Source organism: Equus caballus, chromosome 10 (genome assembly GCF_041296265.1).
Source record: "Equus caballus isolate H_3958 breed thoroughbred chromosome 10, TB-T2T, whole genome shotgun sequence".
NCBI classification, from domain to species: Eukaryota; Metazoa; Chordata; class Mammalia; order Perissodactyla; family Equidae; genus Equus; species Equus caballus.
This window is the reverse complement of record NC_091693.1, coordinates 49,149,601-49,176,823: the sequence shown is the minus strand read 5'-3', so window position 1 is coordinate 49,176,823 and position 27,223 is coordinate 49,149,601. Positions and strand designations below refer to the sequence as shown.

The following is a 27,223-nucleotide window of genomic DNA, read 5'->3' as shown; positions in this document are numbered from 1 at the left end:
ATCTTAAAAACAAAAAAAAGCATTAACACTAGTGTGAGGTCCTGGCTCTACCCCCTCATCTTCTTTAACCAAGTTATGTTATTTTCTCCCAGCCATAGTTCCTCAATACTAGCTTGGAGGAATCTTGTGCCAGACAATGGCTAACGCATGCTAAGAACTAAGAATGGTGCCCGTCACATGGTAAATGTTTAGTAAATGCTGGCTCTTATTATATAAAAGTTATAAGGTTTAATACCTGCTGAATTATTATGCTGTATTAATACAATTTAGCACAATTCCAGTTAAGTCAAATTTCTGATCAATTATTCATAAATTTGGGAAGGAAAAATAAATCAAATGTATAAACAGTTTCAGATAAGGGAAAAAGGTACAGGGACGTGCTCTTTGCCTGTGAGGAAAGGATACATAACTCTTTGATTACATCAGTGTCTTCAGAGGGTTCAGTTTTGGTCATAATTGTAATAATAATAATAATGGTTAACATTCATTGTGCATTTTATGTGTTCTCAGTACTCTGCTCAGTGCTATATATGGATTATGTCATTGCATTAGGAAACTTTGAACTAATTACTGTTCGTGTATACAGAGGAGGAAATTGAGGCTCAAAGAATTTACTCAACTCACCCAAGCTCCCACAGTAAGTGAGAGCTGGGATTCAAACGTGAGTCATTGGTGTCTCACACCTTTGCTTAAATAGACCAATATGTCTATTTATCTTTTTATTTTGAAAACATTTCAAACCTATAGAAAATGTGCAAGCATAGTACAATGAATTCCTATATACTTTTCACTGGGATTCATCAATTTTTATCAATTTGTCATATTTGTCCTTCTTCCCTTTTTCTTTTTTTTATTTTTTTTTTCCCTTTTTCTCCCCAAAGCCCCCCAGGTATATAGTTGTATATTCTTCGTCGTGGCATGTGGGACGCTGCCTCAGCATGGTTTGATGAGCAGTGCCATGTCCGCGCCCAGGATTCGAACCAACGAAACACTGGGCCGCCTGCAGCGGAACGCACGAACTTAACCACTCAGCCACGGGGCCAGCCCCTCTTTTTCTAATACATGTGTGTACTTGTTTTTGCTGAACCATTTGGGAGTCAGTTGCAGACATCATGATTCTTTGATCCTAGCTGCTTGAGCATCTATTTATTAAGAACAAGGACATTGTCTTACAGGACCATGGTTTAATGATCAGATTACGCACGTTTAACTTGGCTACTCTGTTTTCTCAAATATAGTCCATACTGAAATTTTACCGATGGTCCCAGTTCTGTCTTTTATAGCGGTTCTGTCCCCTGATCTGGAGTCTAGTCCAGCCTTTGGCTGTCAGGTTTCTTGAGGCTTCTTTCGTTTGGAACAGTTCTTCAGCCCATCTGGGGCTTTCATCAGAGCGTGCTTTTGACAGCCTGGCTATTCTGTCGTGAGAACACAAGAAGCCCTTGTGGGCTGCGGAGGGGAGAGAGCAGACTCCATCCCTCACCGGTTTTCCTCCGGCACCGGAGGGTTGCCTAGCTGCCGCAACAGCCACTCGTTGTGTCAGTGGGAAAGTGACTGCCATACACTGTGTGTATTCTTGTGATTGTGTGTTTCTGAGGTCTTTTGCTGAAGGCACTGTAAGTGTTAACTACTTATCGTTATGATTGTCATCCTGTGTGTTAAAGCTGCTCTCTGTCGCTGGGTTACATCGTTCTTTCTCGATGGTCAAATATGTTTTGGTTTCTGTCCCCATTTAGTCTCAAAGAAGATGGAGCAGGAACCCCCTATGACAAGGAATCAACAGCCATTATAAAGCTGAATAATACAACAGTTCTTTATTTAAAAGAGGTGACAAAGTTCCTGGCTCTTGTTTGCTTTGTCAGAGAGGAAAGCTTTGAAAGAAAAGGTAATTTTTTTGTGTGATTTAAATGAAGCGTTTCAATTTAGACAAATACTGCCTTTCCTGCTTGTTGAAGGTGGTGGGGACAGCAGTATCCTCCTGCGGTTTCCAGACTTCGGTCACAGGCCCCCTTGGCTGCTGCCCACATCAGTCGAGCTTTTGGAATCCGTGAAGCAGCCTGCCCCCTAGTGATGCAGCCTTGAGGTGGCCACAGAAGCAGGGGCTTGAGCTTTTCTGGGCGTGGAGCTGGCTGGGGCCTTATTGCCAGGCTGTAAAGTCTCCTACCAAGGGGAGGGCCCCCCAGCCGACAGTGAGGGCCGAGGACCTCCCTCTTGGTCCACACCTCTAGAAGGTCTTAGGGACTGGGTGACCTGTTACTTCCCCCCAACTAAAGGAGGGGATGACAGGACTCATACAACATTAAAGCTGGACAATATTAACTTCTGTTCAGCTTTCATACATTAAGTCCTCAAAACACAGGATGGCATCATGATTCCAAAGAGGGAAGACATGAATATACTTAACAAGGTCACCACATATCCTTTTAGGACCAAATTTGGTTTTATTTTAAAACAAAAGCAATTAACCTCATAAAGACACTCGTTTTTCCCCTACTATGTAAACTGGGAAATACCAGTTTACTGACAAGACTAGGGATTTTTTCTAGTAACTAGGGTATGATTTGCCAATTTTTTGGGTAAAAAAATTCCCAAGAAAGTGGCAATAGTAACATTTACTGAAAAAGTCTTTTTTTCCTTATAAGCAATACATGTTCGTTATAAAAATACTTTGAAAATTTAGGAAAGTATAAAGAACAAAATAAAACCACTCCATTTCACCATCTAGAGCTAAACCCCATGTTAAATTTCTGGGCTTTTCTTTCTTCCTCCTTTCCTTCCTTCCTCCCTCCCATCTGCTCTTTCTCCCTTCCAACAAAAGTGGGGTCATATTGTCTCTATAGTTTTAAATCTTGCTGTTTTCACTTATTTATATCATGAAAATTTTCCTGATTCATTGACCATGAAAACATAATTTAGATTTTTAGAATTTTATTGTTTTTATCACAAAAGTAATAGATGCATTTAGAAGATTTAGCAATATATAAGCAGAAAAGAAATAGTTATTAAGGGGCTGGCCCGGTGGCTCAGGGGTTAGGTTCACACGTTCCACTTTGGCGACCCAGGGGTCCACCGGTTCCGATCCCGGGTGCACACATGGCACCACGTGGCAAGCCATGCTGTGGCAGGCATCCCACATATAAAGTAGAGGAAGATGGGCACTGATGTTAGCTCAGGGCCAGTCTTCCTCAGCAAAAAGAGGAGGATTGGCAGCAGGTGTTAGCTTAGGCCTGATCTTCCTCAAAAAAAAAGAGAAAGAAATAGTTATTGGTAAGCTTTCCACTCGGATAATCACTCTTAACATTTTCTGCATAACTTTCCAGCCTTTCTTTTATATATATAAAATATATATATATACACATATAAACTATGGGATTGTATGATAAATACTACTTTATAACCTTCCCTTAAATTATTGCAAACATCTTTCCACTTCACTAAATCGTTTTTTACTACATCATTTTAATGATTGTGTTCAATTCTTCTATTTCTAGGAATTTACTTTGTTTCTAGATTTTGATGTTTATTGAATAATCTATGATGACATTCTTTGCTCTAAATATTTGTGTACATTTTTAGTTATTTCCTCAGGAAAAACCTCAACAAATGGAATTCCTTACATCAAAGGGTAGGCACATTTTGGTGGCTTCTAATGCATTTTACCAAAATGTCCTTCAGAAAGATGTTATGGGTTTATGCTACTAAGAGAATGAGTGTGTCCATTTTGCTGTATTCTTATGAATATTGGGTATTAACATTAAAAATTGATCATTGAAAACTGGTATATCATGTAAATTTACATTTCCTTGCTTCTTAATGAAGTTGTGTATTTTTCCTGTATTTACTATTACCAACCAAATTGCCTTATGTGTCCTTGGCCCTCAAAACTTTTAGTTAAATAGTGTTAATATCTTTTATTCCTTATTTTCATCTTGTTGAAAGTAAGAACAGATTATGTAATAGATTCATGGAATTTTGGAGATAGACAGGACGATTCCTTTTTTCACCCTCAATTACAGATGATTTTACCCAGGGACGGGAAATGTAAGTGACTTTCTCCCAAGGTCACACCACCAGTGTAGGACAGTCAGGGCTAAAGATTCTGAGGTCTCTCCCCATATAGAATAAGTTGTGTGTAATGTGTTTTAAACCATTATACATGTATTTCCTTGGTTAAAAATATTTCCAGAATTTATATTTGGTATTGGTTTAATATTTCATGTTCATTTTGGAAACTTGGGAAAATAAAATTATGGGGCCGGCTCAGTGGCGCAGCAGTTAAGTGCGCACGTTCCGCTTCTTGGGGGCCCAGGGTTGGCCGGTTTGGATCCCGGGTGCGGACATGGCACTGCTTGGCACGCCATGCTGTGGTAGGCGTCCCACATATAAAATAGAGGAAGATGGGCACGATGTTAGCTCAGGGTCAGGCTTCCTCAGCAAAAAGAGGAGGACTGGCAGTAGTTAGCTCAGGGCTAATCTTCCTCAAAAAAAAAAAAAAAGGAAAATAAAATTAATGCAAATAGTACAACTACAGTCCCAGTACCATCTAGGGTGGCAGCAGGTCCTAAAATTTAGGATACATTAGAATCAACCTAGAGAGCTTGTAATTTGAACTGATTTTAGACTTAACAGAAAAGTTGCAAAACTAGTACATAGTTTACAAATGTTCCTCATCTAGCTTCCCCAAATGTTAACATCTTATATACTGCAGTACAGTTATCAAAACTAGGGAATGAACGTTGCTACAATGCTATCAACATAACTACAGACCTTATTCAAATTTCACCAGTTTTTCAAAAAACGTCCTTTTTCTGTTCCAGGATCCCAAATTGATTTAATTGTCATTTCTCCTAGTCTCCTCCAATCCGGGATAGTTCCTTGTCTTTCATGACCCTGACCCTTTTGAAGAGTGCTGATCAATTATTTTGCAGAATATCCCTCAAATTGGTTTGTCTGATGTTTTCACACAGTTAGAATGAGATTATGTACTTTGGCAACAATACCACCCAGAAATGGCATCATGTCCCTCTCAGAGCATTGTCTCAAGTGGTTCATGAGGTTGACGTCTTATTACTGGTGATGCTGACTTTGATTTAGTTAACGTAGCATCTGCCAGGTTTTTCCACTGGAAAGTTCCTGTCTTTCCTTTTGTAGTTAATACTTTCAAACTGTGCAAATCCTGTTTCTCCTCACTCTTTTGCCCACTCATTTTAACATCCATCTATGGTTGTGGATGTAAATGTAAGCAGGAGTTTATCATGTGGATCTTGGGTAAGTTATTGCTAAACTACCTAGGTGGGATCACCTCTGAGGATAGGCAGATTTTGTAGAATTTATTAAACTAACTAGAAACCTAGGTATTAGTTTTAATGTTATGTTATAATTAAGAAATGTAAATAAATAGGCAGACTTAATGTTTAACCCCATCGTGTTAAACTTGTGTGCTTTTTAGGGTGACCACCCATCTCCGTTTGCCTGGGACAGAGGGGGTCCTGGGGCAGGAGACCCGCAGTGCTGAAACTGGGGAAGTCCCAGGCAAATGGGATGAGTGGGTCACCCCAGCTATCAGGAAGTTATCTTTAAAAAAGAACTTAATGCTTAGAAATGTGTGGAGTAGCTTAATTTGTTTTTGTTGCTTTAATCTCAAGTGTAGTTGAGTCCTGTTGGTGCTGATAATCACTTGTTGATTAGCTTTTCCTCGTGTTGTTTTCCTTCTGAGTTTTGGTTAGTGATCCCCGTCACTGCTTTGGCAGAATGCAGAGGGCTGAAAGCAGGTGTGTGGTTCTTAGCCTTGGCTGCACATTACAGGCACCTTGGGAAAGGAGGCGGTTAAAAAAATAATGGACTTTTGGGTCCTCCTCCAAATAATTAGAATAGAATTCCTGGGAGAGGCGCCCAGGGTTAGTTAATTTTTTAAAGTTCCCTGGGTGTTTTTTATGTGCAGCTAGGGTTGAGAACCACTGAACTAGAGAAGGATGTTGTGGGACGTGTATGGGAGTGAAGACAGTGCTTATTCTGTTCATGTCTCTGTTCCTGTATTTTCAACTGCCTTTAATAAAAGGGTTGAAAATAAACAGCGAAGTCTTTATATGAATGCTTACTTCCTTTAAAAACCTCAGTTGTGAATTTTCACTTTTAAAGCTCAAAATGCAGCAAGATTGCTGTTACATTTAAAAATATGCAAAGATGAATAAGTTAAGATTTGTCAGGAAGTATCAGTAGGATATGTCTGAAATTTCCCTAGTTGAGTATTTGATTGCACCCTCTTCATGGACCCGAAGTCAAGCTAAGCTTTCTTCCTAAGGCAAATAGGATAGGTAGAGAATTGTGAGGTTGTTCTCACATCTCATATCCAAATTCCCACTAAATAAGGTCATTTCTTTGTTCCTTGTTTATTTCTGGTTACGTTCCCCCTTACTGTCCATTGGTCTTTTCTGGAGGAAATGATTTCCTAGTCTTAGGGCACCTGTGGTCACTAGCGATGCAAAAGCAGCAGAGGGCGCCGCTCAGAGGGTTTCCTGCTCCTGGAAGCGGAGGCTGTGTTTCCTTTCCGCACTTCACCTGCAGTTAGTTGTGACTCCTTTGAAGAATTTCACTCCTTGGCTGGAATCTCGATTCTTTCTTTGGTTGGGGCTTTGGAAGCATCAGCTGAGTGGATGGAAACAATTGTTGGGCTAGTTATTTTAATAAGTTTAAAGATAGTAAATAGAACCAACTGACTTATCCTAATAAAGTATGCATGACACTTTTATGAATTAGTGGTGATGATGAAAAATACACTCAAGACTTTGGATTATCTTTTATTCTATTTTTGTACTGCTAATTAATTCCTGAAAACACAAGAAGATTCTCTCCTAGTATTTCTCCGTTTAAAATTTACTTAATATGGAAAAACCGAGTGTGTCATTGGTTGTTGGATTCCTGAGCTCCGAGTTGACCTGAGGTGGCTGTTACCACTCTGAAATCAAGGGCTCTGCTTTCCCGGGGGCTTTACAACAATGGCTTAAAGAAAGTGATATTCAGTAAATATTGATTGATCGATTACTTGGTTGATACTATGGCTTTGAGGTCTCAGCCACACTCCAAGTCAGGGTCTGCCTCCACTCAGTCACTTTAATAATGCCTTTTGGGGAAAAATAATAAATATTTCATTGAAGATATATCCTAATTGTAAGACATCTTTAATTCTGAAAGGTTAAAAAAAAAAGTGCAGTTCAGATGGTTCTTCAGATCTTTTGGGTCATAGACACCTTGAAAATGTGGTATATACTCGGGAACCTTTCTTTAGTGAAAAATACACATTCAGGAGACTGCCTCCCAGCTGCAGACCTCCCGGGGAAATCTATGGACCTCATGCTAAGGCCGCTCCTCTACTGCCCCCTACTGGCTTGTTTTCGCCATGGCGGACATGGAAAGAGGGAGATTATTTCTATTGGACAGTTCTAAATGTTTTTGTTTTCTTCTCCAGGGCTTATTGACTATAATTTTCATTGCTTCCGGAAGGCCATCCATGAAGTTTTTGAGGTGAGGATGAAAGTGGTGAAATCGCGAAAGGTTCAGAATCGACTGCAGAAGAAAAAAGGAGCCACTCCCAACGGGACCCCTAGGGTGCTGCTGTAGGTGAGGTCTCAGGAGCATCTTTTGAAATCAGACTTTTCAGTGAGGCTGCTGCGCTGTGTTGCACTAGAGGAAGAAGGAGATTGGGACACATGACATATATTTGTTGTAAAAAAAAAAATTCCTGCAACCCTCTTGATCTTCTCTTTTTTAAATAAAGTAAGCACTTTGAAGCAAAAACTTGTATATTAACAATGAAGTGAAATCCACTGTAATTTCATTACCTAAATGTAAACTTTTATGGTCTGTAGTAGGAAAAATCCTGTGTGAGACCTGCCAGGAACTGTATATATTTTGCACTTTTTCATGTTTTTTTCTCATTGGACTAAACTTTGATAAAACAACTTTTCTAAGCTTTTTTCTGTACTTGGTGTCAAGGACATGTGTACTGTCTCTATATGGCAATCAGAACATCAAAAAGCGATGCATTGGCAATGACTTTTTATAAATTTGGGGATCTTTGCTACCAATTGTTGAGCAAAATCCTTTTTCAGTGGAGCTGGAACAGGTTGGGGCAGCAAGCTCCAGGAGCAATAAGAACTGGCCCCTGCTTATAGCTGGCATAAACAGGAGTTTTGTAGAATAATAGCACCAAATTTATCTAGAAATTTCTATAGCCTTGGCCGTGCTTCCCTACTCAGCAGTTATTACCGAGCTCTTTACCTCAACACACATCTCTATAATCACTTTCTACAGAGAGCTTATTTCTTTTTGCTGCGTTACTGTTCTATATAACCTTTGGGACCACATTTCCAAAACGGTGCCGATCACTGGAAAGAAATAAGAATGTTGCTGAATTGCAGGGTTTCTGATGGCTTGTCTGTACCTGCCACCCAAGCTAACGTCACATCAGAGGCCACATGGTTTCCCAAATGTAGGTGATTGACAACTGCAGATTTAAAAATATATATATATACAGTTCCATGTGTTTGGCCCCTGTGAAGTGGGCCTGTTATTGTGCAACATTTGAAGTACTTATTTAGGACCGGTTTTTTATTGCTCCGTGACCACAAGAAATGTCTCAGATCTCTGCCACAGGGCCTAATCCTGGTGGGCACATTTGTCACCTCTGAGTCTCCTCATCTGTGACAGTGGGCCTTGTGGACTCTGCCTGTTGCCACCATATGGTTGAACTAGAGCTCAGCTTGCCAGCAGCTTGCTCTGCTCGGCTGAAAAGCCATCCTGAAAACCCCTGAAGGTCAGCGGACAGAGAGTGGCCACTACATTCAGCATGGTTAGTTATGTATTTGTTTCTGTGAAGTTCTCCCACTCATGTTTACCGTAGACTAACAGCAAGTTAGGACACTCCTAAATCGACCCCCATCCCAAACCATTCCCGGTAGATAATTCTAGGTCCATCCTCAGGGTCACTGCCCTGAGGCATGCTTGTAGGTATTAGATTTTTATTTTCTATTTTTTTAGCAGAGCCTCATAGGGATATCACAGCTGTTCCTAGCAAAATGTATCAAGTTTCTAAAGCAACTTGTCCTTGAAACTATCCCACTTCTTTCTGTGGCTTCTTTCCATCCTCTCTCCTTCTCCCCGAGTCCTAGTCCTCTGAGGCTGGTAACTGCAGTTTAAGAAGGTAGCCGATTGGGGTTTGAAGTTTGAGCCCTCCCAAGGGTCTGTGCATTTTGGAAGGAAATTTCTTAAAAATCGTGAAGGTGCCCTAACTCCCTTCCTTGTGATTCTTACGCAGAAACCTGGGTGGGTAGGACCCCAGGGCTCCAGGGAAGCCTTTTCCCTAATTTCCAGACCTACACCCTGTTGGACCTTTGCCAGTAGGCCTGGTACATGTGGGTTATTCTTATAAATCTAATTCTCTAATATTTTTTACACAATGTTTCTTTTTGAATAAGCAAGTAAAGGATCGCTTTTCTAATGCGACTTTATCCTCCAGATAGCGACACTCGCCTGTCTGGTAAATCACACATTACTTAGGTATGTATGTTATTGTAACCAGGAGGAGCTTCCATTTATAAGCTTGGGTGTATGATGGGTTTTTGTTAAAATGTGCCTTAAAAGCCTATTACTTCAAGAGCAAATGATTCTTTGGGGGAAAGGCAAATTTAATGCTATGGCATAGGACCCAAGTTCATGGTAGTAAGTGCACTCTGATTAATCACACACTAACATATGGATTACTGCCTCAAACCTGTAAGCATGACAATGACCTCTTAGTTAAAGACAGATGTAGGAGTTATGTGTAAGCGTTCAGTTTTGAAGTCTGTGCTATTGGAATTACAAAATCTCTTCAATTACTTTTGCATTTTATTTTTGATATGGGACTTAGCTTACTGTGACATGTATGGCCATGTTTAGATCTCAAATCTAGTGCTATGAATACAAAGTCCACATACATGGCTACTGTGACTGCTCTGGAACATTTTTGCTCCTTTTCAAAGGTTGAGAACTTCACGTACAGGTTTCTAGAGCAATTAGAACTTCTCTGTGGAGGGGAGACTGTAAATTATCTTCTTTGCTTATTTTCAGTGATGTAGATCAGTGTGTATGACCAGGGTAAGGGTGTGTTTGAAGGAATATAAGTAAAAAACTGGTTGATATTCACAGTGTTATTTTGTGAACATAATATATTTTGACCCTTAGATATAAAATGACTAAAAACACAGCAATATTGTCATATACGGGTTATATGCTAACTCTGAAACATACTCCAGAAAAACAGCTGAACTGTTTTGATTATTAATATACGGTTTGTAGTCAACGTACATGGGCTGTATGTGATTTGTAATCAGGTATGGTATTGTGTTTTACTTTAAGCTGTATGTCATGTGTGACCGTTGTTAAACCATTGCTTTCGAGAATGTTAACTGCCAATTTAAAAGCGTGCGTCATGCACTCAGGAGTTGATAAGGCTCTCATTTTATTTCAGGCATATTCATAACTAATCTTTCTGGGAGCAGAACGGTCTCTTTGGTGAAAAGGAAGTAAGGTTCTCATATTTATGAGGTTGTTTACCATACATGCTTGTCACTGCTTCGTTGGCCCTGTTGGGTCCCTTTAGTAAAATGTGTTTATCCTGATCTTATGGAAATGAGGATAAATTGCTCTATTTAAATTGGATTCACACTTTTACTTTTTTTTAAATCCTCTTATCTCTCCATATTTTTTATGGGGACATGCCTCTTTTGATTATAGAACTGTAGGACTAGACATCTGTTATTTCAATAAACTTTAGATATTAATTCTTGCTGCTCTGGCCCTAATCCCTAGCCATCTGGAAATTCTTCTCCAAGAGTTCACCTTACTGTTCCTTACTTGCTTAGTAAGACTGCACTCCATAATGACTTTTACAGATCCCCTAAGAGTGCTCAGAGAAGGCTAGCATTAGATACATGAAATCCTGTTTCTGATCGGAAAACCTCATCTGAAATAATTATTTCCAAGATTCTTAATCAGTGGTGATGTTGAGTTTAGGAGAAAGAAAATGTTACTTTTAACAGAATCGTTTAAGAATAATAAATATCGATTGAGTGCACACAATATGCCACACCACTCTTAAACGCTTTTACATGACTTATCGTCATAAACCCAGGGGGTAGGTACTATTATCACTCCTCTTTTACAGATGAGGCAACCGAGGCCAAAGAGATGAAATAACTTGGTCAAGATCGTATTACTAGTAAGACACAAGGCCTGGAGTCTGACTCGAGTCCACCCTCTCAACCCTAAGCAGCCTCACCCAACATCCCCTTAAATGCCCTCTTTTCACAAACCTGAAGAGAGTGACTTGAAGTTTGGGATTCACTCCTGCATGGGCTTACGAAGGCTGAAATGCTGGGCTATTTAAAATGCCTTTTCTTATGCAACAATCAATAGGAGCAGTCTTATAAATGTTCTTTACTCAGCGAAGAAAGTCAACAAAGATTATGTTTTTTTTTCCTAATCCGTTAAGTAACTCTAGTGCCAAAAATAATATTAACAGAGAGTGTTTAAATATCAGAAGAAAATTTAAATACCTTTTACAGCCATTTGGTTTTTTAAGAAGCCATAGTATGTCAAACAGAAAATCAAGAGAGAATAAGCCTTTGATCTTAGCTATATTCAGCCTTTTACCTTGAATTTTTAATATATATAATCATAACTTATAGAAAACAAAATACTGATCTGGATTGAAATTCAAAAAGATACATTTCAATCTTAATCTTTTCTTGAGCTTTAGACCTATATTTAAAATTGCCATTAGCATGCCTTTACTGGAATCTTCTGTAAGAGGGCCCTCAAATCTAACATGTCTAAAATTGAACTGGCTTCCTTCTTGCTAAGTCTTCTCCTCTTCCTTCTGTGATGGCATGACTGTCCTCGCTGGCATCCTTTCCAGAAATGTGGGCCTCATCTTGACTTTTCTTTCCTGCACACCTCCTCCATTAATCACCCAGTTCTTTCAGCTCAGCCTTACAAACATCTGTTGAATCTATTCTCTCTGTCTCTTCTGCCACCATCCTGGTTTGGACTGCCATCTCCTCGTTTGGATCTCAATTGCCTCTTAACCATATCTCTGCCTCATCCATCCATCCACTCCATTCTCCGCACAAGACCCTGTGTGACCTTTGTAAACAACCGTTCTGACCACATCACTCCCTTGCTTAACACCCTTCATAACTCTCCATTCTGGATATCAAACTCCTTAACAAAGTCTGCAAGAACCTGCCTCCCGACCTCCCGCTCCAGCTGTAGCTCATCCTCCCTCAGCAGAGCTGAACCAGCGTGCCTGTACAGTGTGTGGTAAATAAGAGGAATGTGAGTTTTGACTCACTTGTCAGTCGTTTTCTGAGGGACATTATAATATTCGTTCATTCAATGATGATTAATAGGACACCTATTATATGCCAGATATTGTGTAAAATCGCTAAAAGACAGCTACTGGAGATGGAAGGATTTTAATATCTAAAAATAACAGAAAAGAAACTACTTTAATTTTAGATAGGCCCTTATAGGTGTCAGTTTTTACAACGACAGTTATATAGGACTTCACCACTCCAGCAAAGACCACGGATAGCCATAACTATCATCTGAGAGGTTGAGTTGTTCAGCCAATAGCAGATCAATAGCTACATTTAATGTTAATTTACTATAAGACTAAATATACTATAAGAAGTAGGCTGTGAAAGTGGAAATGTTTATTGAAGTAGTGCCTTTCCTTATAATTAAGAAAAGAGGTGAATTATCTTACAAGTCAGTTTTAAATGTTAGTTATTTTAATGTTCATACTTTTCTAACTTAATATATATATGAAATCAATATCATTTCCAGAATTAGGCTTAATAGAAAGTTTATTTTACTTTTACTCCTCTTTTCAATCTGTTTCTCCCAGGGACCTATGAGGGCTGCCTAAGGTCGATGTTTATGTTCTCTTAATATGTGGACATGAGGACAGTAGAAGATGTGAGAAGAATCTGATGGTAGAATATAGGCTAACGTAGAGCTTTTTTAGATCATCTAGAATTTTGAAAGGTTGGATGATACTTTAAAATGTGCCAAATTTGGCCCAGCATGTCCTCAAGAACATCTACTTTTATCATAAATTCAACTTAAGTTCAGGCAGTGATCCTGATTTGGTTGTACCATTAGTATCTTTGCAGATTTTTCTAATAGTCATGGTAAAGAGAAAAACAGGCTTTAATAGTCCTTATTATAATTTTAAAGATACTTCAAATTGTATCATGTTATTCCAAGGAACAATTCAGTTCCACCAAAACAAACAAATAAATTTAAATTTATTTTCTGTATAAAACATGTTATTAAAAATAAGTAAATAAATAAAAACAAACAAATGAGAAACAAAATCCAAAATGAGATCTTTAAGACTCGTCCAGTAAACACCAGTCAATAGTTTTTCCTTGTAGAATTTTGCATTTTTAGTTTCAGTAAATGATTTAGCAGTTAAAGCTGAGATGGAGTCCGGTCCTCAGTATTCAATCTTGAAAAAATAAACTATCTTAAAAAGCAGAACTGGGCAGCCCTGGAGGCCTCATGGTTAAGTGCAGTGTGTTCTGCTTTGGTAGCCAGGGTTCAGTTCCCAGGCACGGACCCACACTGCCCTGTCAGTGGCCATGCTGTGCTGGTGGCCCACATACACAAAACAGAGGAAGATTGGCACAGATGTTCGCTCAGGGCAAATCTTCCTCAGAGGGAAAAAAAAAAAAGAACCACCATGTGAACTCAGGCCCAAAGCAATGTTTGAATGGTATGCTTAAAACTGCCCTGAAACAGAACTATAGAAGTTAACCCTTTATGAAATCCATTTGAATCTTTTTATTGTTTCGAGCCACAATAAATACAATTCACGTTTCAGCCTATCACACACTCATACTTACAAATATTACTTTTAAAAAATCCTGTGAAGTACTATTCTTTCTACATGCAATGCATTCTAGTATTTTTCTCTTTCATTTCCTTTTTTAAAAAGATCTCACAATCCCCTAATGGGTCTTGACCTACAATTTGTAAAGCATTGCTAGGGAACCCATTAGCCAGATCAAAGAAATCTGAGGATTTTCTTTCTAGCCTAAAATATTTTCCTTCTCTCTGTGAATTTTAAGATCTTAACAAACATAGGGGAAATTCTGAGGAAGTTCTTGAGTTTTTCTTTCTTTGGATCAGGGCTTTCTGCTGTGTTTACCAGAGCCGTTTTCCTTGCCTTTGCCCTCCCTCGGATGTTTTTGTATGCTGGGTTGTACTAGCAGTGGGGGTCCCAGGGGCTGGAGTCCTGAGAGATCCTGTTTTACTATAGACCCTGTCTTTGAATATAATAAGTGATTAACTTGACTTGGAGTTTGGTGACTCATGAGTTCATATCTAACTTCTGTGGGGTCCTTTGTTAAATCAGATGACGTTGGTCTTATCCGGTATCAAAAATCTGTGTGAGTTTTGCCCTTTCGCGCTATTTTGAGACTCCCAAGAACCAGGTGGACAAGGCCCTTCCCCAGGAAAGGGATCTGATCTGCCTCCCAGGGTGGAGGGAGAGATGGAGGAGGACGTGCACTAGCGTCCAGCTGCCCGAGGCCTTGACCGCCTGCTTCCTCAAACTGTACTAAGAAGCTGCTGGGACAAGGGGATCTTTCTAGTCCCCCAGAAGTGAGAGTCAAAAACCTAAGGCCCTTTCCTTGAATGGCCAACTACAGTAGAGCAATTAACATCTCTGTTTCTTCCATGCTAACCCTCACCAGCACTGGAGAATTCCATTACTACGAGCTGTTTGTGTTTGCTTCTGGCTTCTATGATTGCCCAAGTCCCTCTGGCTGCTGCCCAATTCTCCCTGCCTCTGGCCTAGCGGGGAGCTCACCCCTGTGGTGCCCTGCTTTCATCACCTGGACAGTCAGTTACCGGCAACGAACTCCAGACTTCCAGCCCTCTGTAAGGTGGTCTTGGTAACGAGGCTCTCACTTCCCCTCCATGGGAAGCAGCCAGTAAAGGGGGCGGAGTGGGAGAGACCAGTCCTGTATGTCTTTCCATCTCAGTAGGAGATGAAGGAACTCAAGTTTATAATGGGCAAGAAACGGTGCCACCAATTCCTGTCATACTGTTTCATTTAATGCTCTAGGCCAGTGTTTCCCAAAGTTACCTGATCTTAAGAGTCATCTAGGGTGCTTAAAAATGCAAATTCCCTCTCTGCCCAAGTCTTCTTGAATCAGAATCTCTTGGCAGAGTTCTGGGAATCTGTATTTAAATACTCACTCTTGACAATTCTTATAATTTGGGAGACATTGATTGGCCTGTAGTTATTAAAAGGGATGGGGAAGGGACATGGTGGAGGCCAGGATTGGAATCGCCTGGAGAAGCTCTTGTGACTCGTCCACTCCGTAAACACACAGACACACACACACACACACACACACACGCCACAAGTGTTAGTGTCTTTTTCCAACTTGATTATGTAGCTTTAAAGTCTACATTACTTAATTACAGTTTCAGTCTAAATTTTTATGGATGTAAATTAAAAACTCAAAACCATTTATTAATTTAGATATTTAAATACTTATTTACATTTAATGCCACAAGTTATACAAAATCATATTAATTTAGAAAAATTGCTTTTTGCTCAATCAAATCATTTTATTCAAATTCTTCACAGGCGTCTTCTACGGCACGGTCTTTATCATCATTGGAACAACATCTTTCGTCATCTCACAGTTCCCTTGTAGTTATTTAAGATAGAACATGTTTTAAATTGAGTAGGTTAGTTCTCAATGATTCCAAATGAAAAGGACAGGAAAAAAAATTGAGTAGGATGCCGTCAGTGGAGATTTTACTGAGTCTCGAGAACCATTTGTTAAACATTAGGTTAGGGGTTTTTCCCCTTGCAAATTCGCAGTCTCCACAAATAGTTACTTCTTGTATTCTTCTTTTCAATGACTTTTAAAAAAGCCTACTACTAATGATCTCCAATGCTTGTTCTCCAAGGTCATATCCTCAGGAATAATTAATAAATATGTCTTCACCTTTTCCCCCTGCTTTTGTTAGGTGACTCTTAGAAAACTGCCATTGCTTGAGTCCTTTCAAGACATATTGTCTTCCTGAATTCTGGCATATATGATATATATATATATATTTAAGAATATCTGCACCTAAACCCAACTTCAACTTCTGGGAAAGTCAGACTGGCCCAGCTATTTTCTCACAAGATGCTAGAAGGCAGACGGAGTGTGGCAGACCTGCACCTTTTGGTTATTTTGTGCTAAAAGAATACATTGTAGGGAAGTCCAAGACTGTTTTTAGAAGTTGATGACTTGGTTATTGTTCAGTTCGTCTATCATTGTAAAGTGGATTTTAACAGGAAGCGGTGTAGGGCTGTTTGTTCTAAAGACTTTAATAATATTGCTGAAATGCCCTGTGGCTGCAGAGTTACTCTAAGAAGTTCCATAATTCACGTGTGCACTGAGCATTGTCTGTAGACTGAAGAATGTTTCACATATCAATAACTGTTATTTTTTCTGGAAGTTTGTGGATGCTATAGTGGTGAATAAAATACAAATTTGTTTAAAAGTATTGAATTCATAGTACTTTTTTGTCATTTTGCATTTTCCCATGAAACTGTTCTGAAGGTGGGGAGCAGAATTCTAAGCTCCTCAGGCTAGTTTGTAGGTGACCAAGTTTCATCGATCAGCAAGTGGCTAAAGGGGTCCAGAGAATGACAAATTGGGGTAACAGGATATGGGGACACAAAAGAAAAGGTATAGAGAGAGTGGCAGAGGGACAGTGCTTGGAAGAGCTATTAGGAGAGGACTCAGGAGGGAGGCAGAAGACACACCTGTGCCAGAGCGATCTGCTGGCACACCATGACGTACCTGCTCTTTCACCCGGGACCAGTAGTTTTATCTTAGTTGCAGGTGTTTCCTCTAGAGCTAAACTTAGCAAATGAAAGATCTCTTGTCAAACTCATCAGTTCGTCAGAACTAAGGAGTAAGGAATATGAGTATTGTAATTTCTGTTGCTAATTTTAAGAGCACTTTTATTATGAAAAAAAATGAAGACATGAAATCCATACAAACAAAGCAAAAGGTTTCTTTTTCCTCATCCCTAACACCAAGAGCTGCAATTTTGGGGGAGACGCCAGATAATTCAAAGCTATACTAGCAAACTGGGTCTCCAAGAAAAGACATAATTTTTAAGAAAGCCACAGTAAAATGATTTTTATAAGGTTGTCAACACCTATTTGCTACTGTATTTAGAAAATGCTTCTCTGCTTACTAATGGGAAAAAAACTGTTTGTTTAAAGATTTTATTTTTCCTTTTTCTCCCCAAAGCCCCCCGGTACATAGTTGTGTATTTTCAGTTGTGGGTCCCTCCAGTTGTGGCATGTGGGACGCCACCCCAGCATGGCCTGCTGAGCGGTGCCATGTCCACGCCCAGGATTCGAACTGGCAAAACTCCCGGCCGCTGAAGCAGAGCATACGAACACAACCACTCGGCCAGGGGGCTGGCCCGGGGAAAAACCTTTTAAATGAGGTACCTGTGCTGATGCAGTACAAGTCATCTGGTAGACAGAACCTACTAAACTAGTATTGTGAGCACTCCCCTGGGTTTCGAACATACACACTTGATATCTCTCCATGATCCTTTTTTCTGGTGTACAGTATTACAAAGCACGAAAATAGAATGATCAGGTAAGACATATCTTGAACATAGCAGAAACTGAGAAGGAAATATGAAGAGGCAGTTTCTCTCCCGGATCTCTCAGCCGGCCACCAGATTGTAGGCCAAAGCAGAGCCATGAGAGCTGCTGTGCAGTAAGGTTGGGCGTGTGAAAACCAAACTCCTTCCTGGCTGAGATTTTTGTTCAGGTGACCAGAGTTTAATTTTGTGTCCCTGATAATGGCCATCACCTCCTTACAGTAATACGAGCTATATCCCCAGGGGAAACTTAGTCCCGTTTTTCTTATTGACTATTCCAAAGGGGAAACTGTGGGAGAAAAACAATAGGGAAAACTATTGCAGGTGAATTCTTTTAAATAAAAAAGCTCTATTATAAAATACTTAAAGTAATTAATAAAATGTTTACCATAAAGTCCATATATGGCTTTCTGAATTATTTTTCATTTTTATTTCTCCTCTAGGAACACATTAAGGTAAAATTAGTCAATTCATACTATCAGTCTAAGTGGTAAGAGCACTGCTACTTGCAAAACAAGTAATCCAGTTAGCTGATGACATATTTTTAGTATAAAAAGGTATATACAATGGAATTTCAACTCTGTTAAAATAGCTATGCTTTATAAACAAAGGCTCAAGGTAAATGATGTGGATTAAGGCTGCCCCAGCCAGAGAAGCCCAAGGTGACCTGGCCTACATGCCAAACTATGTGACCCAGTGGACTTTTTTTTTATGGTATGAATTAGGACTGCCCCAGGGAGAGAAGCCTGGGGCATCCTCACCTGCATGCCGATCTATATGGCCAGATTCGTATCTAAAGTTATATGACCGCACAATAACCAGACCCCATCTGCACTGAAATCATTTAATGACTTTTTACATCATCTTTTCTTTTTTTCCAGTAAAAATAAGTCACGTACCCATGCCTTATAAAATTAGCCCTAACCCTCAACTCAGGGCAGCAGCAGGAGCTCTGACTGCCCGTGGGTCCTGTCCTCACGCACCAGCTCTGCCTGCCCATGGGTCCTGTCCCCATGCCAGCAGGGGCAGCAGCAGCTGCTCTGCCTGCCCATGGGCCCTGTCCCCATGCCAGCGGGGGCAGCAGAAGCAGCGGCAGCAGAAGCTCTGACTGCCCATGGGTCCTGTCCCCATGCTGTTCCACACTATTCTCTAAATAAAAGAGCACTACTGCCAGATCTTGAGAGTCTAAGAAATCTTTCTTTTGACTCCTCGGCTCACCGACCCGGCATCATTTCTGGTGGCCCGTACGGGGAATTGCTTCATCGGCTTGTGAGCTCGAGTTCTGGTAAGTGCCCTTTTCTTCCTTGTGCCTTTCTCTTTTTCAAGGATGGATCTAAATTCACTTCTCCATCGGGAACTTTCTTGGATGGCTGTATGAATCCACGTTTGCTGCCCATGGCTACTCTATGGGGCAAATTGTGGCATTCAGCCTGAAGAGAATCAGTACCTTAAGCCTGAGGGTGATGGAAAATGAATTAATCCATTCCTTCCTGCTCTTTTTCAAGGATGGATCTAGATTCATGGCTCCATCGGGAACTTTCTCGGACAGCTGTATGAATCCACGTTTGCTGACCATGGCTACTCTATGGGGCAAATTGTGGCATTCAGCTTGAAGAGAATCAGTACCTTAAGCCTCAGGGTGATGGAGAATGAATTAATCCATTCCTTCCTGACTCTATCTCTAATAGACAAATTTTACGTGGGCGCAGTTCGGCCACTTAAGTCATTAGGACGGCCGCCAATCTCCAAGACTCCCGTGGAAGGTTTCTTTTCCTAAGGCTGGATTGGGATCCCTCCCTCTGGCACCTGACCACGCTCTGAACTGCGAGGAAAGTCCCACTCGGGACTCCAGTTCAAGGAAAGTACCAAACTCTAACCTTTGGTGGAGTATGGGAACCCCTTCCTGGGAGAATGGCTCCAGGATGCAATTGGGTAGAATGTCCCCTAGACTGGCGGAAAATTCCTCACTGTCTTTCTCTTTCTCACTGTCTTTGCCCTTTTATCCTGGGGACCATTCACCAGGCACCTATTCCTGCCAGGCAGAATAGGGAAGATGTTCAAGGGATGCCCCCATCATCCCTTGCTACAGGAACCCCAATGGGGGGATTTTCAAGGTAATGGCTCCTTTTCTTTCTCCTTTTCTCTCGGGGACCATTCACCAGGCCTATGCTGTCAGGCAGAATAGGCACCAGGCACCTGTTACTGCCAGGCATAACAGGGAAGGTATACAAGGGATGCAATGCCGGGGGATGCCCCCATCACCTCTTGCTATAGGAACCCCACAGTAGGAACAACGGGTAGGACGCTGCCCTAGGTTCAGGGGGGATTTTTCACAGTAATGGACCCGTTTCTTTTGTCTCTCTTGGAGTTACAATGGCCATTTTCGTCTCCGTTTGAGCTTTGCAACCGGGAAACAAAGAAATCTTTAAAGAGTAAAAGGCTCCACCCCTGGGAGCCCCAACTTTGGGTTTCTGGGCCTGATCACCCCAGCAACCCTAAGTGGGGGTGCCCTTTCTTCCTTCGGGAAGAAAGGCCCCGGGCCATGGTTCCTCATAAAGCTTTGTTTAATTTTCTCTTGCTATTCTGTCTCATGTGAATTTAATTCGTTCTCCAGCCAGACGAACCCCCATATGGGGAGAGGAAATGTCCTTCTCCCCTACAGTTTTGGCATAGTCAGCAGGATGAAATTTCACTGGCTGGACACTGCTTGCTCCTGGACTGCTGCGGCCGAGAGATCCCGGACCCCTGATGAGAGCCGGCAAGAGGTAAGAGTTCTTACCACGTCAGTCTCCTGGATCTCTGCCGGCAGAGTCCAATGGAAGCAAGAGTGGTGAGTTTTTTGCTCTTCTAAACTTAGATTAGCAGGAGAAAATGTTGGTGAGGCTAGCTTCTTGGATTCAGTGACTCTAGGATTTGAGTACTCACTGGTCGTAGATCCTTTTCCTCCCAGAGATAGACTTTTCCTTATCTCTGTCTTTTTGTTTGTCATAAGACACAGGCATCTCTATAAGCCTGTTGTCTGGGCCTTTTGTCTTGTTCTGTGTCTTGAGAGCTTGGCTTTGTGACCTTTCTGGTCTCCGCCATCGGAGGATGCATGTACCGGCATGCATCTTGGCGGCCAGTCACATAGACTGGGGCTCCGGGAAACTTGACACTCTTTGTCCGGCTGTGTAAGCTCTCGGGGAAGTTTGTCATAAGAGGTCCCAACTGATTTCATAAGGGGCCTTTGTCGTCTCTTGCCTTTACTTTCTTAGGCTATTTTTGGGAGTGAATTTTCTGGATCTCTTTTGGGGACGCCTCTTTGTCCTTGGTTAAGCTTTGGTTGAGTCGCTGTTAAGATCCTACTCGTCAATTCGGCCTGATCACCCCAGCAACCCTAAGTGGGGGTGCCCTCTCTTGACAATTGACTCATTGAGTATTTTACTCACCTACTGAGTCGGTTATGAGGGTAGGACACCTGTGATTTATTTTGTGAACTGTCGTGCTAGCGTAGTGTGCCCCAGCACGGGAACTGTTGTGTGACTCTTATCTTGATAACCCTCTGGAAGAGGCCATGAGGGTGAGGTCTGATCTCTTCTTTTCCTTTCTTTGTCTGTTTTGCTCATCATCTCTTCTGTTGTCACCAAGTCGAGGTTAAGTTCAGGCTAGACCTGAGCAGAACCTTGACCTTCTGTAAAATTGGAAAAATAAGCCTTTTGCCAGGGATTTAACTCTCAAACCTGACTCTGGGAGCCCCAGCCTCCAGCCAGTTCCAGGCCTTTGCCTCCTGCTTCCCTACCTCAACTTTGCTGGCTCAGAGACAAAGTGCCCAGGCTGAGCGGGACTTGACTAAATCTTATAACTATGTCAACACCCGCAATCGGCCTCTGCACACCCGCAATCGGCCTCTGCACCCTTTCTCCAGCTGCTGTCAGTCAGACACTGGCTTTACCGCCATGGGGAAGGCTCCTAAGCATCCCCAGAGACCCACCCCGTGGATGCGTTCTAACTCCATCTGGGAGAAAATCTGAGGGGTTTCTCTGTGCCTTTGTGATGCAGTTGGACAGGTAGATCAACCTGGAATGTAATTTGAGTTACAATCCAGTTTCTGGGAATTCAAGAGCAACTGTCCTTAGAAAATCCTTGCAAGACTGGAAATACAGCTCTAGAGGCAGTTCAGATTCCACCTAGTTCCTTTATCACGAAAAGGATTATCATCTCCCCTCTCCAGGAACTACTATCTAAGCCCATCACTAATTCCTAAGACTGAAGAAAAAAAAAAGAAAGAAAGAAAGAAAGAGGAGGGGAGAGGAAAAACAGCCATAAGCGTGCCCTTGCCAAAAATCTAGCATCTTGAGTGTCTCCTCCACAAATATTGGTTAAAAAAAATCAATAGCTGTGCAGTCTCTGTGTACGTATGTCTTATGTATGTTATATGTGTGACATTTTTACCTCCGATGGTATGGCCAAATTAAGAGCTCGGTTTAATTGGCTTAAAGTAAGCGCTTACATAAATTCTAAATGTAGTAGAAATTAATCCAATGTCTTTCAAGTTAACTTGATGTGAATTAACCTTTGGTAAATGAAAGCTTGTTTAAGTTTGTTGGTTTGATTGAAAATAGTCTTGTTGTCAGAGTTGTCCGTATTTGCATATGATGCAGGCATGCAGCCTGGGTTTACTAGTCAAATAAGTTCACGTTGTCTGTTAAATTCGTCAGCAAAATAATAGCTTTAAATGATGACCAGTTTTGTCTAATGTCTCATGGAGTTTTTGTGGGTACAATAACTGTTTTATGGTCTGTAACTTGGAAAAAAAAAAAAAAAAAACAGCTTCCAAATTGTTTTGATAACAATCTTGAGTTTTGCCAAGTTAAGTTAAATGATAAAAATCTGAGCATCTGGGTCATTTTTGGATTGGATAGCACACAAGCATTACAGCTAAACTTATCTAAGTTATCTACTTTTGGCTTCTTATTGCAGAGAGGCTAAAAGTCTTTGGGTCTGTTATTGTAAAGCGGTGTGTTTCTAGAAATTATGAAGTATTTAGAATGCTGATATAAAAGACAATTTGTGATTGCTTACCTTTTAGTGTTTACCAGGGTCTGTTAATGGTTAAAAGTTCTAATTAACATATATAATTAAAGCTACTGGGAATTAATAAGGAAAATAGCTCTGTATTCAAGGAAAGTTAAAATGTATGTTTTCAGTAAAGAGGGTATAAAGAATGGAAGTATTTTTGTTTGATGGGTTAAGAAAGATAAGTTTGTCCTAAAGTACTAGAAAGGAAAAAAGACAGACTTTGGGACAAATTCTGAAGGCAAAAAGAAAGTTGTAGAAGGTTTGTGAAGGAGAAATTCTGAAAGGAGTTTTATGCCTGGTCAAGTAGACTAAGATTAGAGTAAATCCAATTAAGTGAATGAGTTTTAATGTTAAAAATAAGCTGGTACAGAAATTAAAATTTGGTTTTCTCTCAAAGCATAATTTTCTTGAACTTTTGGCCTGCTCTAACTCTACCTAAAAGACAGAAAATCTATGTTTTGTTAAAATAATTTCCTATATTCAGAAAGAAAGAGGTCTCTTCTAAAATTTTTTGACGGTGTTGTTTGCTCTTGACTGTCTCTGTTGTCACTTTGAATGGATGCCTGAGCATTGTTTAACAGTGAGCGTTGTTTCCTATTTGAACAAGCATTTTAAAAACTTTTGATATTTTTGACAAGCTTCTCCCTCAAAAATATTCAAATCCTGAATGAAGGCTTTCTTTTGACCTGGTAGATGGAAGAAGAATTTCTCTGAGGATTTTCAGAGGACCCCTGAGACTTCTCAAAGAAATTTGCTCTCTTCCTATAAGGAGGAAAATACTAAATTACATGGGAAGCATTGTCAAATAAGTGATGATAAACTTTCTTATGTGGTATTACGTGGGTGAATGTTATTAATATACGTGTCTTAACATTATATAGCATTCCTAAAATTCTAATCTGTTCTGGTTATCAGTCATAATTCCAGTTATTATCTTAAAGTGTTATATGTCACAGAAATAGCCAAGTTTCTTTGTCAATTGCCCTTTTGAGTCTTTTGTCCATTTGCAGATAGTTGCTGTTTTACTGTGATGCTTTTTGCTTTTGCAAATATGTTTCATCTCCAGAGAAATTCCTGGAAAGGATTCTGACACAAGGGTTCTAAACTACAGGTTTCTGATAAACTTTCAGATTGTAAAACTGAACTGGGTAAGAAATTACAGAATTCTAACAGAAATTAAGCTCATAGATCTGCTAACAGAAGATTAAGCTCAAGAACTGATTATACAGGACTGTGTGAACTGATGAGGATGATTATAATTTTTTATGACTTCTGTTTGAAATATTGCTGAGTTTTGATGTTTTGTTTTGTTTTCTCATATTTAAGGAAATCTTTCTCTCTTTTCTGTTATGCTAACTATGACTTACAGCAATTTGGTGAAATTATACATTTATGAGCAAAACTGAAACATTTATCTTTTTCTCCCTACCTGATCCCTCCAGAATTTAGAAACTCTTTGTGAGTGAGCATGGTTATTTCGTGGCAATATAGTTATTTGCATGAGTTCAATAAGAACCTATTCTCCTTATAACAGGACACATTGGTTATCTTACCAAGGCTTTGACTGGAATGTCATATTTGAGAGAAACATACAGGCTCAGATATGACAACACAGCTTTTCAGGAACAAAGATTGGACATTCTGGAATACAGCCACTTGGAAATATGGGCCTGGTACCTTGTTTACAGAGATTCTGGCAATCTTACCCGGTAAGTAAGGAAGCTTGCTTATCTGGCAGGTGCAAGGAACCTCAGAATATCTTGGAGGACCTCGAGAAGAGAGGAGTCCACCCAAACCTGTAGGTACTGCAGGCGAAATCTGATGGCAAGTCCTTGGCTTGGCTTTTCTGGCCTCGAGAGGCCTTTACATTTCAATCTGAGATTCCTCATAAAAAATAATTCCAGCAAAGCAGATTTAAAAAAGCCTGTATAATCAATTGGTATTCTTGCTGCACTTATGTAAATAATTGGCAAACCAGTTAATCTTAATTTGGCTATCTTTTGTAAAAATGAGGGTGATTTTAGAGAGAAAAATTATGTTTCAGTAGAAGCTATAGTACACATTCATGGATATTAGATTCTAGCTCTTTTCTTCCACAAGATTCATCTATTACTAATCATAATGTCTCCTCGTGGCCATCTGTCTCTGATACCTGGGAGTTCCCTGGCCACAATCAAACCTTTTCCTTCAATACTACTGCCCAAACACTAACTAGATTTGCCTTGTCACAGGTGGATCATAAACGACAAGTTCCAAAGGTAAAGTCCCCAACTTATTGATACACACAGGATGGACTATATCAAATTTGGGATGAATATATTTGGCTCACTCCTACTAGTGGTCAACTCAGTCAAAAGGCCACTATATGTTGGGAACAAACCAATCACACCTGTGATATGTGGCCTAATAGCACCCGACCTATGGGACAAATTCCCCGTCATATGTGTTCTCATATCATAAGCTTAAAAAACACTGATTGTTTTGGGACTGACTGGGATAGACGGCCCAGAGTATATTGGTTAGCCCCTAATGGCACTCAGTGGCTCCAACTTATGGCCTTGGCTGCCACCTGGATGGATTGGACGATGCACTCTAGGCTTCATGTGGATGCAAGGTAGAACTACATTTACTATATCTCCTCCTGCTAACCTACCCAAACTGCAACAGCGCTGGACCCGCTCTGTCTTCCACTGGTATGACCATCTTTCCTCAATTTTCCTTCCCCAATTAGGAATCGAAAGTGTCATCTTGCACATGGAAGTCCTAAACAAATTTACTATGAAGGCATTAAATGATACACAACATAGCCTTTCGCTGCTTGATTTAGAAGTGTCCCAAATGCGTAAGGCAGTCCTCCAAAACCGAATGGCACTGGATGTCTTGACAGCAGCACAGGGGGGCACCTGTGCCATTATAAAAACTGAATGTTGTGTCTATATTCCTGACTACCATCAAAATATCTCCGGCTTCCTGTCTGATATGAGCCACCAAATTAAGTCCATGTCTGACCCTCCCCTATCTCTAAATGACTGGTTGAACTCCTGGTCAGGACCAGGTTTCTGGACTGCTATCAAAACCTTATTCATTGGGTTAATCATACTGCTTATATCTCTTATTATAATTTGTTGTCTGTTTCGTTGTTTGTCTTCTGCATGTCAACAAAGTTTCACCTCCTGGACCACCTCTCGTCAACTGATTCTCTCATCCCCAGAGGCTCTGGATGCCTTGTCAGCCTTGGACTCCACGGGTGCAGTCTTCCGGTCCGCTGAACCTCCTACCTATACCTATGGCCCCATTTAGGGACAGCTCTACGACCTTGTACAGCTGGAAGCAGTTACAGAAGACTGACCGTCGTCCATATCCCCAAAAGATTTCGGGGCCAAATGGGTTCAGGGGGGGTTTGTGATGTGGATTAAGGCTGCCCCAGCCAGAGAAGCCCAAGGTGACCTGGCCTACATGCCAAACTATGTGACCCAGTGGACTTTTTTTTTATGGTATGAATTAGGACTGCCCCAGGGAGAGAAGCCTGGGGCATCCTCACCTGCATGCCGATCTATATGGCCAGATTCGTATCTAAAGTTATATGACCGCACAATAACCAGACCCCATCTGCACTGAAATCATTTAATGACTTTTTACATCATCTTTTCTTTTTTTCCAGTAAAAATAAGTCACGTACCCATGCCTTATAAAATTAGCCCTAACCCTCAACTCAGGGCAGCAGCAGGAGCTCTGACTGCCCGTGGGTCCTGTCCTCACGCACCAGCTCTGCCTGCCCATGGGTCCTGTCCCCATGCCAGCAGGGGCAGCAGCAGCGGCGGCAGCAGAAGCTCTGACTGCCCATGGGTCCTGTCCCCATGCTATTCCACACTATTCTCTAAATAAAAGAGCACTACTGCCAGATCTTAAGAGTCTAAGAAATCTTTCTTTCGACTCCTTGGCTCACCGACCCCGCATCAATTTGATCTTTAAACTTACTCAGTTGAATTTTGTCTTTTAATATTATCTAATTTTATTTTATATATCCTTCACTTCCTCCCCAACCCCTACTCCCCACCAAGTTCATGCTTTAAAAAGGGTCGCTGGTACAATTTAGATACCAAGAACTCAGTTCACTTTAGATTTAGATTCTCAACTTTAACAGTAAAAAATGTAGCAGAGGAAAAAGAATTTTTCTTCCACCCTTCTGAGTTCTTGGTTGAGACTCCCTGTAATAAAAGACAGACAAACAAGAGAAAACCAAGTAGTTTATTAACCTCAGGTATAGATGGGAGATGCCCCGGGGAAACTGAGTATCTCCTGGAGACATCTCATCCACCACCTTAAACACTATCTTCAGCTAAAGACAGAAGAAAGATGTCAGGGGAGATGAGATATGGGAGGTAACCAGGAAAAGCACAGCAAACGATGGTAAGCTTTG

The 27,223-nt window shown here is 40.8% G+C and overlaps 1 protein-coding gene across 1 annotated transcript in view; it reads left to right on the top strand.

The window, feature by feature from the left end:
* The window catches only part of RRAGD (Ras related GTP binding D), a 50,378-nt gene extending 33,758 nt beyond the window's left edge, over nucleotides 1–16,620 (top strand). The window contains exons 6-7 of the mRNA XM_023650795.2: nucleotides 1,734–1,882; nucleotides 7,463–16,620. Coding sequence (XP_023506563.1) covers nucleotides 1,734–1,882; nucleotides 7,463–7,614 — 301 coding nt within the window. The 3' untranslated portion in view covers nucleotides 7,615–16,620. The remainder of the gene's footprint in view (nucleotides 1–1,733; nucleotides 1,883–7,462) is intronic.
* The last annotated feature ends 10,603 nt before the right edge of the window (nucleotides 16,621–27,223 follow it).